At 44.5% G+C, this 16,139-nt stretch overlaps 1 protein-coding gene across 3 annotated transcripts in view; it reads right to left on the bottom strand.

Annotated features, from left to right (window-relative positions):
• DVL1 (dishevelled segment polarity protein 1) overlaps positions 1 to 16,139 on the bottom strand; it is a 69,905-nt gene that overhangs the window by 13,565 nt on the left and 40,201 nt on the right. For all 3 annotated transcript variants that reach the window (XM_062620058.1, XM_062620059.1, XM_062620061.1), the window contains exons 5-8: positions 8,149 to 8,287; positions 2,570 to 2,663; positions 1,133 to 1,202; positions 259 to 398 (exon numbers count right to left, since the gene is read on the bottom strand). In XM_062620058.1, coding sequence (XP_062476042.1) covers positions 259 to 398; positions 1,133 to 1,202; positions 2,570 to 2,663; positions 8,149 to 8,287 — 443 coding nt within the window. The remainder of the gene's footprint in view (positions 1 to 258; positions 399 to 1,132; positions 1,203 to 2,569; positions 2,664 to 8,148; positions 8,288 to 16,139) is intronic.

The raw sequence follows: 16,139 nt of genomic DNA, 5'->3' as shown, positions 1-16,139 counted from the left end.
AAGTGAAAGACACTTTCATTACCTCTTTCCAGTGTTATCTGCCCTATAACTGTTCCCATTCCTCTGAGCAGCTGCAGAAATGCTGCTTCTCAGAGCTCACAAAGAATTAGAGTTCAGTGATAACAGTCTTTGTGCCACATTTCTCTGAGTATGACTGACTGCTGTTAACTGATCCCAAAGCCCATTGATCTGGTGGGATGTCTGAGCAGAGCCACCACTGTACAAGCCCTCAGCATGTATGTTTGGACATGGACCAACCTGCAGAAGCATGTCTCCTGGCTCGATTCGGCCATCTGCTGCCACGGCCCCTCCTTTCATAATAGAGCCAATGTATATGCCACCATCACCCCGGTCATTGCTCTGTCCTACAATGCTGATTCCCAGGAAGTTGTACTTTTCTGTACAGATAGAAAGTGGAGGGGAGGGGGGGGAAAGCAAACAAAGTGATTGATAATGAATAGATAACATGCTACTTCAGGTTTGAAAACTCGGTTCTCTCAAAACATCAGCAAGGGTCCTGTCTGACTCACAATTAGGCTGCCCTATTGGCATGTGTCTGCCTGGCACGTTCACGGAAAGGCAGCAGGAAAACACTGCTGAAGACATTATTTTTCCATACAGGACACTGAAAAGTTACTTTCAAAACATCACCAGGAGAAACGACATTGAAAAGACATGTCTACACCTAGAAATTAGGCACCCCATCAGCATTAGGCAATGTTTTCTCCACACCTCAAAGTGGCTGGAAGGATTTGGTGTTACTGAAAGGTGCTGAGCTGGCAGCTCTGCACAATGAAATGTGTGAGCAGCAGAAATGCAAACCTTCTACTCTTGCTCTTAAATGCCTGACTCCTTACCCTTCCTAGAAACAAGAGCAGAGCTCCATATCCTGGAATTCCAGCTCCTTCCCTGGGCTTCTTGGAAACAATATTAATCTGTTTGTGCAAACAGCTCAGAGGTATCCAGTACTGGACTGGGAATTCAGTACCAACTCTTATCTGCCATTCCCTTTAGTCCAGTTGGCATCCTTTCCAATGAAGGAACCTTCTACTGGCTCCAAAGGCCACTACATAACAAAATACATCTGTGTCACTTGAAATTCATCATCAAAAAACATTGCTTATGCTCTTACCCATGTTGAGTGTGACAGTGATGATGTTTAGGGACATAGTGGAATCAGTGATGCTGCTGAACGAAGACGACTGCAAAATACAACAAAAAATCTCAAGGTTTTAAATGGCTCAGAATAAAGACACCAAAAATAACCATTGAGGATGAATTCAGTGGGCACTGATTTATAGGTTACCGCCTGGAAAGTACCCAGAAACCACTGTTCTTCATTTACAAGCTGTAAGGAAAGAAAGCTGGACATAATATGCACGTTCTCCAAAGATTTGTTTAAATATGCACAGAGCAAGTTCCTGCATTCAGGTTTCTCAAGTGCACTTCCCATTGCATCATTTCTGCTTCCTCACTCCATGACTGAGAGGCAGGCATTTAAATAGCTAAGTGCCCAGTATAGTGTGAATTATTACATCCACAGTTCCTCCCTTAACAGAGGAGTGAGCAACACATGATCCTTCAGGCACTGAGAAGACAGACGCTCCCTCCCTCCAAAATGAAACACAAATGTGCTTATCAAATACCTTCTAAAATCAGATCTTGTGATAAAATGCATATATACCAACTCTTTCATCTGTAAACACTGATATTTATAGGAGAACAGAACAGTTACTTCAAGCTTGTCATTTGGACCATCCTCATTCTGTTACCAGAGGACTAGCCCAGGAAAGGGCAAGAAAAGAGATCTGTGATTTCCTATAAACTTATTTCTCCTTCCAGCAGAGTGCAAGTCTCAGCAATTTATACATTTAAAACCACAGACATAGCATAATGGAGGCTCTCCTGCAGAGGCTGGTTTTGGAAGAGACAACAAGAAATGTGATCACTTAACAGTAAGAGCAGAAAGGGAGAGGAGAAATGAGTCTTGACCCTAGTGCTGCAGAGCTTCAAATGTTAGAGATTTAACCTAGGATTGACTGGAGCCAAAGGGAGCATGTCCAATGAATTCAACAGGGCACAAACCTCTTCTGGATCATAGAATCATAGAATGGTTAGGGTTGGAAAGGACCTTAAGATCATCTAGTTCCAACACCCCTGCCATGGGCTCACACTAAACCATGGCACCCAAGGCTTTGTCCAACCTGGCTTTGAACACTGCCAGGGATGGAGCATTCACAACCTCCCTGGGCAACCCATTCCAGTGCCTCACCACCCTCACAGGAAAGAATTTCCTCCTTAGATCCAATCTAAACTTCCCCTGTTTCAGTTTGAACCCGTTACCCCTTGTCCTGTCACTACAGTCCCTAATGAAGAGTCCCTCCCCAGCATCCCTATAGCCCCCCTTCAGATACTGGAAGGCTGCTATGAGGTCTCCACGCAGCCTTCTCTTCTCCAGGCTGAACAGCCTCAACTCTCTCAGCCTGTCTTCATAGGATCCCTTCCCAATTCCCATGCTACACTCACAAATCACAGTTCACCTCCTTGAAAATGATGATGCCAACCTTACCCTGTCAATTTGCCGCATCCTTTGTTTCCTCCTCCTGCGTTTATGCTTCCGGATGAGGCGGGATGAAGTACTTTGCTCCGTGGAGCTACTCAACCTGAGAAAAATTGAGAGTAAATGTCAACTCTGTCAAGCTGAGCCATTTGATGCCTCTGCACCCTGCTGAAAGAAGGCTGCTTCCTAAGAAAGCAGGAGAAAGCAAACCAGACAAGAGACCATCAGCCAGCTCACAAGGTATTGCTGTGCTTGTTGCTGGCTTGCTGCTCAGCCCCGGTGTGCTGTGCCTTAGCCTCCGCCTAGGAGTGCAGAGAAGAAACCAGCTGAACTACAGCAGGGATTAGAGAGCATAATTCACTGACTTACTTTCTTTTGAGAGCAAGACTGAGTGCAACCCACAGCTCAAGAGGCAGGCATCACCCTGATTTAACCGCCCAAAGGGCAGACGTCGCCGCCTTCCACTACTTGAAAGGTGGTCCCGAGTCCAGGCCCAAAGGAAAGGGCACACTAAGAACAGCCATACATTAAACACTGATTTTATCTCTGCTCTGAGAGGACAACATGAAGAATCTACCCTGTCAATGGGAACTTAAAGTAAGGGCTTGATTTCAATGAAATAAAGCAGCAGTTGCTAATAGCTACTACCAAATAGTGACAGGAATAGTGAGTAGGATTTACCTTTACATATTCTGCCAGGTTTATTTTGTTGTGGGTTATTTTTCAGGCTCTTTGAACTTGTAGAACCTCAATGTGCCACATTCTACAGAGAAATGCTTAAGATCCCCCTAAGAGTTAGGAATGTTAATCACTCTCATTTCGCAGATAGAGGACCGAGACACAGAAAAGACATAAATGGATTTGCCCAAATTCATTTCAGAAGCCTGGAACAAAGCCTAGATTTCAGATATGTAACACCACAGAGACAGCTCTATCTATTATGTTACGAATAGCAAAACAAAGGCACAGTAATGCTCCATCATTAGCTAAGGTTAAAAAATACCCACCCCTATGTAACACAACTGAACTGGCACTGTCACAAAGCAAACAGTGCCAGTCTTTTTCCTTAGTCTCCATGTCCTTGTCTTCAAAGGTCGAGCCACGTGCAGGAATGTGAGAATACCTCAAGCAAAACTGGGTACCAGCAACTTCAAAAAGAAGAAGACAACCCAGCACACCGGGAAACCCATCCTGCATCAGAGAGGTGTGTTTTAGCCAAGCGGAATGTTTCAGATGATGGAACTGCTCAGAGGGTGTGAATCTCCTGCCATTCCCTTTGTGCTCACTAAACTATTTCAGGCATGTTAACCTCACACACTCCTTTTTCCCCCTCCCAGCAAGGCAAATTAAAGAGCTAAGAGGTGGTATTTTCAAGAGAGATCAACAAGTTGATAGTCCTCCATCCGTGCAAGCAGCTCACAGCACCTGGTTTGCTGAGGTTTCACCTTCTCAAGAGGAAAAATACAGAGCTCCCTGAGGCAGGGATCCCAAAACTGGATTTCTTCAGCATTCACCACTCATCTTGAAAGCACTGGCAAAGACTGACACAAACCCCTCCTCCTATGGTTTATTATCAATATTCTCTCTATTCCTATCTCCTCTCCGATTGCATTCTCTTCCTCTTCTCTCCCAGCATGTCTTATCAGTAGGATTCAGGTAAAGCTTCCCAGCACACACCAGTTGAGGGGAATGTGAAGACAGGCATGTGGCTCACCACGCTGAACCTGCTTGCTTTTGGACAGCAAAAAGGAAAGGAGGCCAAAGACTGGGGGAGCTTTTCTGCATAAGCCCAAGTCAAACAACAGAATATCTTCAAAGGCTTTGGGGAGACGGGATATTTTTTGGCTTTATCCCAGTGTGCATCACTCCAGGAATATGCAATACTTCCTGTCACCAACCCTTCTAGAATGGCATCCTCTAATGGTTACTGTGGATAAAGAGGATTTATTAAATTCATACATTAGTTTACTCCTCCATTAATATTCTTCCTGATCCCAGAGAGCACAGATTGCTGCCTGCCAAGGCAGACTGGCTATGCCAACTCCTTCCTGCTGCTCCAATGCACAATATGGCATTGCTCAGAAGAACAAAGAACCTTTATTTCCAGCTTGTAGTCTGAGGTAGCACTGAGCATAGGTAGAAGTCAGGACTGCTGTCTGACTCCGAGTCCTTAGAAGGGGTAGTTTAACCTATCATCAAGTACAGGACATGAAACTATTTTCATTACTATCTTTAGAGAGATAATCAGGGTTGAGCTGCAAAAGGTGGACTGGAAAGGGAGAAGAAAAGTCTAAGGACACTGCAGAAAGGTAGAGAGAGCACATCTGACATGCTGAAGGGGTGAACAATGCTAATATCAGCATCTTGTTCCTTCACTTTTGCCCTCCCTATTTGGCTACTTGGGGGTCAGGCTACTCAATCCAGTCCATTTCGATACATGACCGATAGTTCAGTTTCCTCCAAGCAGGAAACATTTGGGCTGTTTCTTTTAAACTGAATCAACAAACCCCGAGTTCATCGGCAAACCCCTGCAGGTCTGTTACCAGGTGATGACATGTGAGAAGGGAAGGTCTCTCTGTGATATTATTTCCATTCTACTCAGCATTAGGCTGGAGGAATGGGAATCAGTTCCTTAGGAAAGCCACAGCTCAGGTTTAGTCCAAGGGGACACACAATGCTTCAGGGAAGAAACTCCTTCAGCTAAAACAGCCTCTCACATTAGTTGCACAAAATCGATGATCAGAAGGCACTGCAGAAACATGGTTTTGGTGCTTATATCTGTTTCCATGTAGCTACAGTACACTCCATAATCCCTTCTTGTAATTCCATAGCCTTTATGCTTCCTGGCTGAATCCCACATAAGCACTGCATAGCTTGTTTTCTAGGCTCACCTGGATGCTGAACAGCAGCTCAAGCCTATTCTCATGAGGAATAAGATTTGATCTCTGAAGTATCCCCAGAAATGAGTTTAAAGTTATTACAATTTGATGAACAAAACACTATGGTCTATTTGAGCTGGAAAACAAATCTGGAGTAAGAACTGTGATCTCCCTGTGCTTGCTACTGGCTAATAAATCCCAGAGATTTTTAGAACGAATAAAGGGAATTTGTCCAATCCACATTCCCCAAAGGAAGTTACAAAGGTAACAATTTGTTAAAGAAAGCTTATATAGTCTAAAAAGAACTAATGTTAATTTCTTAAATGATAAATGGAAACCATTACTTTAGTTACATCGAACCAACAATACTAACTGCAAGTTGCTGACAATAATCCTACAGCTCCAGATGTCAGAGCTGCCAGACCTTTATTTGTTTAACAGAAGCCAGTAATAAGACTCTTACTGTAACGTTCACCATGAGCTCCCTACATCAACCTGCACTCAAAAGCCCATCTACTTCCTACACATAGCACTAACGTTCAGATACATCATACATGAAAACAAAGCAAAGATATCATTGCACTCACAGCACTTGAAGGGTTCTGTGCTCTCCTGTAAGACCTGTGAACAGTCACTCACTGAAACAAAGAGTGCTTCCCAACAACATCCAACAGGATTGGGCTGGAAGTTACCCATTCTGCTGACTGCTCCCAGTTAGCAATAAAATAAACCCAGATCAAACACACGCTGTTAGAAAAGCATCCTCATCCTTGCAGTCTCTTCACTTCCAAGACAGTAACATCCTTTACACCCCGTTTCTTCTCCCAGTGACCTCCTCCACGTACCATCTCCTTTACAAGGCAGGTTCTGCCACCAGAATTCACCCGCTATTATCAAACAAACTTACCCCCTTCAAGCTCTTTTTCCCCAGGCTGCTGTCTCCAGCAGGTCTGGAGCATGCTCCATTTTCTATTTGGCTGTATTTGTCTCTACAGAAAACTTCTCCCTGCCAGCACAATACCTCATCTGCTTGAGAACAGCATCACAACAGCATACCTCGGAGCATTCCATTTAGTTGTTCTTCCTGACTAGCTGGCCTGGCAGCTATTCCATGTGCCAAAAGCTTCTGCCCTCACCTAGAAAGGAAAAGGCCTGCACAGCAGCTTCGAAGAGTCTCTTTCTTCTCAGGTCAGACGCAGGAAGCTTCACTTTATTAATATAGAAAGATTTAGCTGGGTCTGGCATAATGTGCTTCAAAGGCCACCCTGACTGTGCTAATCCTGCCCTACTGCATATCTTGCTGCCATGGAAATGATTAATTTATGTACAAGAAACTCAATGAGCTGCAGGCTTGTTGTTGTTTTTGTGGGCTTGATATTTTAGCGAGGGAAGGAGGGTTAGAAGCCCTAGAGGCTTTAGGAAGGCTTAGAGTACATTCAGGTTAACTATTGATCTCGCCAACTCTTCATGCACATGAACATCCAGGTGAAGTACAAAGCATTCAGAAAGGCAATTTTCTGTATCTTCAGGTGTGGGCAACTTCACTGTAACTGCAAAATCAGCTCTTGAAACTAACTTGGGACCAAACCTTATATATTCATTTGGTTGCACTCTCAACCCTTTGGAAGTACCCAGGCTTTAAAGAGAATTTGAAGGGACTGATGTTCTTCAGCAGGTTTTTAAGCTATGACTGTCTGCAAGACCAAACAAATCCACTGAGATCAACAGGCTAAATAATCTGTTGGTAAACACAGCAAGTGTTTAAGTATCTCCTGATACTTGAACTATCTCCAGAACCAGTTGTTCTTCACTGTTTCAATTCTACCTACAATTTAAGAACATCACCTTGCACCCTTACTTGCTTTAGCTACAGATCTCTCTGAACCACCAGAGAACTGTAATCTTCTTGTTCTCTGACAATAGGGATCTGTAATGGGTTTTCACAGCTCACTTTGATGAACAACATAGAGACAGTGTTCAGGGAACACTGTCACTGCTGCCAGGAAAGGGAATAATATTCATTTTGATTGAGTTTACATCTTTACAAAGGTATTTTGATCTTATTAACCTTTTATGGAATGACAAAGAGTATCTTTAGATATTAACATGGATGTCTTGACATGGGGAGCTTTTTTTATTGTAAAAAGCAAGGAATAATTCACATTCTGCCTGCACAAAAAGAAAACAGTAATGAAGAAGTCATAAATACGTGGCATCCCAGCCTGCCTTTGCAATGGCATTAACTTGGATGAGTTTCTGTACTGCTCATAGGCCTCAGACTATGCAATTACATAGGAACTCCTTTAGCATTCAGCTTTAGTGAAGGGTGTACTTATTAGGAATCTCTGCTGAAGGTGTTTTGTTACAATATTCACACCCTCACTTTATAAATAGGCAGACAGTTGCACATGGCTTTGATCTTAAAATCTGATCATTCTTGCTATTAAAAGGAAAGACCAGGAACAGAGTTTCCCTCTTAATGGCAGCTTAGAGAGTGACCCCAATAACTTAACTGGTTTCTCAGAGCAGTGACTGCATACGACATGATGCTACTGGTGAAATTATCTGTGCTCAGATCATATGCAGCAGGAATAAAAAGGGAAACATCCATCAGCGTGTTTCAGGAAAGCTGTCAGGAAACACAGCAGAATGGCTGGGAAGCAAATGCAAACCATGTTTAACAGCTCAGCCACTGTGCCAATGCCCTACCTGCTTGTGTTGTCATCATCATCAGAGTCGATGAAGCTGCTGGATTCCAGCTCGCTGCTCATCATGGTCGAAGAGCTGTCATAGCCAGGAGGGTGCTCACGGTGCCGGTCCAGTTTCGGATGGCCATTGATCCGAGGGACTGGAAAACAAAACCAATGGAGTTTTACCAGGGAAAGAGGAAGAGCAAGGAAGAGGTGGCCCTGTGAGTAACACAGCACTCACACTGCCAGCTCCAGACAGCTCTGCAGGATGATTCTTATGCTGGAACCAAGCTCTTCACAGACCCTGGTTTCATTCAGCAGCTGGAAAGCTTACTGCCCTGCCTACCTTCCTTTTTCATTTGCCTATGGCTCAGTTCATGGGCAAACCATAAACAGATCAAGGAAGAAGCAGCAAGTATGAACAAGTACTGAAATGGTATCAGCACATCAATTGGAATGGCCATGGGAGGTTGATATCATATGAGGACCTCAGAAAAGCAGCAGATAACCCAGTTTAAGTTTGGTATGGACAGGCCTAGCAGCAGAGAAAACATTAAATAACACTCCTTGGTGAAGTCTATTAATATCTCACCCACAAAACCACTTATCCCTCAACCTGTGCTTCATGTTCCTGTCCTACACCACCTTGTCTGGGCAGTACAGCTATACCAAAGTCACACTGTCTTGACCATTCCACACGCATAAGATGCTTCAGAGCAATTTCTTACTAATCCCAGACACACAAACATAATGCAGATATCCCCCTCAGTAAGAATGCTATTTACTTGAAGGCAGCAGTGATTCATCCTTTTCTGGAGGTATTTTATGTACTTCCCTCTGCAAAGCAAACTCCTCTGCCTGCCTCCTTCCAGGGACCTCTCATTAGAAGAGCCATAATCTCTAAGTGCTCAATGTTGCCAAGAATTCCTTTCCCTGAACCAAGAAAGGCTCAGTTTGATAAGGCACCTGGTCAGGAAATAGACATAACAGGCTTCAAAGACTGGCTGATATCCCTGAATGTTCAACCCCAGCTGCTCATCCAGGCTGTCCCCCAAGGAATTCAGTATTATCTCTGAGGACTCACGTGGCTGGAACACTGCAAACTGTGCTGTAAAACTCACTCAAGGGCCTACAGAACAACAGTGCTGAGGACAACAGAGATGTAAGGTCCCAGTTCCGTATGGTAACAGAGCTTGTGCCCAAGAAATCAAGGACAGAGTCAGCACTGCAGCCTATAAATCCCAAGGAACACTCAAGAGTAATGGATCCAACAAGGCAGAAGAGGATCTTCTCAACACTATAATACATCAGTATGGACATAAGCTCCCCAAACCCAGTAACAACCACCCAAACTTTCACATGCCCTTTACATCCAGTGTGTGTTACCTCATTCTTACACCAAGTACCTGAGTTTCCCTGCACAAAATAAGGCACTGACCGCTTAGAAACTTCAGCTGAAATGAGTGTTAATACCTACAGCGATACACAAGGGGCTGTGCTTCTGGATAGCATCTGACTGGTTCCAATGGCCTCATCGGGGAGTGAGGCCACTTGGGACAGCATCTCCTATGGGGAGTGGGTCTCGGAGGGGAACGCTGCTGTGAGTGGAGCTCCTGTTGCCTCTCCTGCTGTGGCTGGCTCCTACCAAAACACTTCAACAACGTGGGAGTGACCATTCTCCTGCCCACTCCGTGCCCACTTAAAGAGGCTCAGGGCTCTGCTGGGACACTGGAAAATTGCATTCCTGAAGACTCAAAGCCTATGAAAAACATGTATTTTAGCATGCTTTTCCTCCAGGACATAGTCCCATGCAAGCCTATGCCCAAGAGGCAGCACAGCTTGTGAGCATCTTGAAGGACTAGGGAAACAGGACAAAAATCACTGCATTGACTGTGCCATTTCCACAACACACTTTGTAACCATATCCGCTGGGTACAAGGCACCCTCCTGCATGGATCAGTTCTCAAAAGCCAAGCATTTTATAGCCACATTTTAATGGGATCCTGTAATAGGACATAGCTCTCTTTAGCCCAATAAACCACACATAGAGAGACCTTTGAAATTTGTATAATAACCTTTTAGAATGGAGTCAGACTAGTAGAGATTATACTGATTTGGGGTTTCTTTTAGATTATCTCTTAATGTATTATAGAAATGGATCTCAGATCCTAATACCTGGGCTTACAGCCATTAAATTCCTCTTTTTTTTTTTTTGGAGATAGAATTGAAGGAATTTCTCACCCAAGAATAAAAACCCCTGGTTCTTTGGGAGCAGCACAACCCAAATGCAATATGCCATTAATTTGTTAAGACAGGACATGTACAAAGATAATCCTTCCAAGCAGTATTACAATGGTGCCATAAACCTTTTCCAACTCCCTGTTTCCCTGGGAGTTTTCCATTAGCGTTTCTTGAGTTGTTCCTCACAAGCCCAAGGGATTAAGATGATGATGCTTCATCTAAATGAGTGTTTGCTTTTAGCGTCATTAACAGCAGCCAGGTTTAATATTACAATGGTCTCAGCATTCTCATGTGGTGTTACCACAGATGCTAACTTAGCACCTCAAATAGCTACATTTAATACAGATTTACCACATTTGGTCAAGATTTTGACCTGAGCTCTTCAAAAAGTCAATAAGAACTTTACCCAGGTCAGTCTGGTCACCCGACTCAGAGGCTGTTTGGTTATTACGGATTGCTTTGGTATAAATGTGGTTTATAGCACGTCTCTATGAAGTGTAATGCTTCACAGGGAGCAGCATGTTGACCATGTACCTTTGCTCCTGGCAGAGTTCATCACCCTAATGTCAAATGATGTTCACCCCGTCCCTCCCCACACCACGGTCAGCTTCAGCCTCACAGAAACCCTTTTGATCCTCCAGTGAATAAAACTTTGTCCCATCACATCTAATGGGGAAGGAAAGCGACTTCTCGCATGTAAAGCACTGCCAGGGAAATCAGACCACAGCAGTGGGTGTCATACACTGCTGAGAAGACAAGACACAAGTTTATATGGTATTTTACACAGTCCTTGGATTCTTCACAACTATTAGGTACAACAAAAGCGAAAGGCAGGGGCAAGCTGGAGCACGGCAGCAGTGACTATGGTCTGTCTGCCGTGGCTCAGTCTGACCCGTGTTCTCCCTGCCTGTACCTGAACGCTGCTGCCGGGTCCAAATACCACGTCAGCAGAAACTCCCTGGCACCTTTCAAGCCCGTTCCAAAGAGCCAAAGCAACGCCCAAACCACTGCTGATGGATTTAGAGAGGGAAATGGAACAGGACCCTACGCCTGCGCCTTCTGAAACACGGCTTGGTACATCCAAGCAACCAAACTCAGTCCTGCTACAGAGATGCAAAAAGACCCCAACAAAGGGAAACCCAGATCTAAATCCCTCCCTTTTCCTCCTTAACTCTTTTCTATAGAGACTTAATTAAACATACTACCATAATTATGTCATTAGAATTACATACATTTATTGTACAAAGATATGTATTTAAAGGCGTCTGATCAGCAATGTGTTGGCCTACATACATAAATCAAAACCTTCACTTTATGGCTTTTCTTCTATCAGTCAATCTAAACCAAGAATGGAAGTGAATTCCTCTTTGAGCACTCCCAAAGCCAGTGCACAGCTGGATTCAGCTGGAACCGGAATGGGTGAACAGATGTGAAGGGCTTTTAGTCTCACTTTGCAGATGTGAAGAGGCACTGATAGCTGAGATCAACATCCATATTTTTAGATATTCCAACTAAACCACAGCTGGCTTCCGCACTGGATGAGAAAAGCTCTCTATACTGATAACACCTCCTGTTTACATTTTTCCCTTCCCTTCTTACAGCTACATCTTCTCTGTTCAACTTTAAACAGAAACAACTGGGTTCAACTCCATGTGTCCTGCAGGAACTAAATCTTCTCAGATGCAAACACACTTCAGTTTGAGCAATGTTTTATACCTCCCAAACAGCACCAGGTAACCTTGAAGTCACAGGGAAGGCTTCCTGTGTACTTAAGGTGCACATTTAAACCCATAAAGTTTTGTCTTCTCTCTACCCAATTAAAATCCCTGTTTCTAAGCTTTTTTCCCTTAGTTTAGCCAACACTGTTTTGGGGGTTAGGGATCAGGACCCATTATAATGGAGTGAGTACTTCTACAAACCACGATTGTAAGGGGTTTATTCATAAAACACTCCCAGGTATGCAAGTCCTAGGTCTAAACAAGAATCATTCTCTGCTCTGATTCAATGCCTGCCGCACTAATAACCAGCGATTCCCTGCCTGCTGACCCCTGTTCCTGTTTCTTCATTAGAGGATGACAGAGTTCACTGAGGGCATCTGACAAAAGCCTTTCAATGTGTCACAGAGATTAGAATAAAGCATAGCCTAGGAGGGTAAAACGTGTCCTCCTTGACTTTTATCAACAGCACAGTAGGCCCTGCCTGAGGGACAAAAGCACATCAAAGTGTTAAATCAAATAAGCCTTGAGAGTGGAAGAGAGCGGAGCAGCATCTGCTCAGGGAAGCTGTAAAGAGGGTTCCATGACACTGCCGAGAACAAAGGTGAGAGCATCGAGGGAAGAAGTCACAGCCAAGCTCCCAGTTAACAGAGACAACAACAGAGCTTCCAATCCCCACCAGTGCAAAAAGGCTTTCCTGGTTATTAACAGGAAACACGTTACTGAAAACCCCATCTGTGCACTCGCTGTTGTGTGCAGGGCCAGAGTCCCCGCTATGTGAACAGGGAAGGATGATGAGTATGACACTGTCCACTCCTGCTTTATGCTCATACTCACCCATGTGCTGTACCCCTACATCCTGATTTGTGTTTGAAGTTCTGAGGAGCCCTTAAACAGCCTCTCTGCTCACACTGCAGTGCTACTGGAGAGGCTTCTAGACACTGCCATAGGACAGACAGATCATAGAAGCATCACAGAATGGTTTGGGTTGAAGGGACCTTAAAGCTCATCCAGTTCTAACCTCCTGCCACAGGGTTCCTAATACCTAACCTAAATCTCCCCTCTTTCAGTTTCAGATGACAACCAGTAACAAAGCTCCTGCTCTCACAGGCACCCAGCTGCACGCTGCCAGCATCCCATGCACAGCCACCCGGTCCACTTCAAGCCTCCAGGCTCTCACCAAACACCTCACAGTTGTTCACACATGACAGAGTCTATAAAGAGCAACAACTGCAGAGAGCTGTATTTTCAGTCACCACCACTAGCACTCCCATTGCAGTCGTTTTGCAGTCCCAGCCCTTTTTGTTCACAGTCCTTGGCACACACATCCCACAGCAAGGACTGGAAGCTGGCAACAGCTCCTCTTCCCAAACATTCAGGGATCTACAAGTGTGTCCACATTAAAAGCTTCTCAAAACATGGGGCATTATCCAGCATTTTTCAGTGCCTGCACAACAGTGACGTTCCCCCCACAGCACACTCAAGTGTTGAAACACTGCTGCCGACACTTGACACCTGCAGGCTTGTCAGAATCCAACCAGCAGCTATAAAACATCCTCCAATGCCAAAGAAAAGTTGTCCCTTAATTACATCCCTAATTAGAGCCTCCACAGCCCCCTTCCCCACTCCTCCTTGGGATGCTGATGTGGGAGCTTTGTTCCCCACAGCAAGGGTCCCAGGAACATGTGCCAAGCAGACCTCCCACCTTTCTAATCGAGATCCTCACTCCACGCTCACTTCATAGGACTTTGCCAACCTTCCAAAGCAATGAGGACTGTTATGGTGCAGCTCCATCATTCTGACAGCTCAGCTCTTTCAGACTGGTTTTATAGGAAGCTAATGCCAGGGAGAGATTTGCTCACAATTGGTGTGAAAGTTGATCAGGAAAAGACAAATCCCCCAATTCATACAAAAGCATCTTCAGATACAAAGCCTCCCTGAAAAGAAACCAAGCCAAGAAACCCCCCCCCCAGTCATTTCTCTGCATATGCAGCTTCCACAGTATAAATCATTATACCTTAAAATATATATATACACACACACATAGAGAAGGTAACTTTGTTCATGCTGCCCTCACGGGGCTCATCCTTCTCAACAAGCTCACTTTATTAACCTCAATGAGAATATAACAGCAGTGTCAGAGCAAAAATCCGTCTCCACTAGCACTCCTGGTGTGAAACCTCTTGCTTTAAGTAGGAGAATAATGCAGGGGATTTAAATTTAGGCAATTCCCCGGGGAAAATCCCATCTCTGCTTGTTGAGCCTTCATTGTTCCCCCAGCTTTAGTGAGCATCTGCGGATGGGAATTAGGGTGTGCCTTGCAGAAGGGATATCATGCACCCTTCTGGTTCCCATTAGCAGAGAATGGTCTATTAAAACCTACTGAAAAGGAACACAGTAAAAGGAGAAGCTGGAGACCCTGCAGACCAAGTGTTCTTGTACACGTAGCACATTGGTGCACAAATAACCAAAGCTCTGGCAGAGGAAGGACCTAAGTGTAAAGCTTTCCTTAGATTTCAGGCAGCTGTAAATCAGGTCCTGGAGCAAAGTCCAGGAAGCAGCTTCCCCTAGCACCTACTAGGCATTTGAGTTCAATTTGAGCACATACTTCAACTCCATAATTGAGGTTAACCCAAATCACTCGGATTTGAGCACACTTCCTTTAAGTTAAGCAGGTGCTTAAGTGATGAAAGAGCTAACAACATACCCAAGAGCATTCCATGGCTGATGAGGCCGGCTCTGCTGATGCTGTGTGTTTGGACATCTGCAGTAGGAAAGGAAGGAAATTCCAGATGGATTGATGCCTGCCCCTCTGGCAAGCCTTCCTCCCATTCTCCATGGACAAGGACAACTCATGCTAGGCCAAATCACTTGTGATTGTTCCTTGATGCCATCAGCTGTACAATGCTACCAAAGACAGACTTCTGGACACTGGCATGGGACAGATTAACACCAGATACGAAGTTCCTCCTCTCTCTCTAGTAAGATCCAGGGTGATAATTCCTTTGAAACAACACCCCTACTCATTTTATTCCCTATCTCCAGCAGACAGCTCACCAAGAAAATGCTAAATGTACTTTAAGTTTTCCAGATCAGTCTCCCTTATGATTTTCTTAGTGCTTGCACCTGGAATGTCATGTACCTCCAACTACAGATGGCTGAATGGAGTTTCATTATGTGCCTGAACCCATCACATTACATTCTCTTTATGGGTATATTTTTGAAGCCAGAGCAGATACAAACACAAAAGCATCCACAGCTATTCACTGCCTCTGCATATAGCTGCATAACTTATGGGAAATGGGTGGAAGAGCTTGCAAATTCCCTTGCCTCTGTTGTTATCACAGCAAATCCCAGCTCTAGTAAATCACAGCCTCTCTGCTGCAAAATCCTTTAGTATTTTTAATGGCAAGAGGTGTGAAAACCCTGTCAGATTACCAGGTGTGTCCCACATCTTCTGCCTGCAGTTTGCCATCAATATTCACAATGGCTTTTGTGTGTATGTCTCTAATTGCCCATTAGCAATTCAGCAGAAAGAGTATTCCTGTGATGAGTAATCCTGCAACAATGAAGCAAAGCACACAGGCTAGCATTTGTGAACGATCCTCCCATGGTAGCACACTGTTAATCACCAGCCATCACACAGTCTGGTTAGTTTACTGTCACCTACCCTCTTCAGATCAAAACTCAATGACTCAATCAAATCCAAAGTGAATCAAAATGGAATGAGCTCAGTTACAAACACGGTACATGCTGTTGTACAGTTGCGGAGTTGACTGCAGGGCACATATGCCTTGGTTACTCTGTTCCTATGAAACAAACCAATGAGTAAAGCAGTGCTCCAAGGAAGATCCCTCATCCTGCCTCTCTGGGAGCTGTGGGAGCTGTAATTTTGGTGTTATTTAAGCAAGTCTCTGGAGGATAAGATCAAACACTAAGTGCATTTCCTTCTGCAGGGGAAGGCAGGGTTACCCCTGTTTCATGATGACAAGGGAGCACACAGCTTCTGCCCCTGAAACGCCTGTGAACTGGGTGTCACAACCTTCCTGCCCTT

This window comes from Pezoporus occidentalis, unplaced genomic scaffold (genome assembly GCF_034315485.1).
Source record: "Pezoporus occidentalis ecotype Australia unplaced genomic scaffold, CSIRO_AGI_Poc_V1 ctg219, whole genome shotgun sequence".
NCBI classification, from domain to species: domain Eukaryota; kingdom Metazoa; phylum Chordata; class Aves; order Psittaciformes; family Psittacidae; genus Pezoporus; species Pezoporus occidentalis.
Note: the sequence above shows the minus strand (reverse complement) of the source record. Positions and strands in the feature narration are given on the sequence as shown.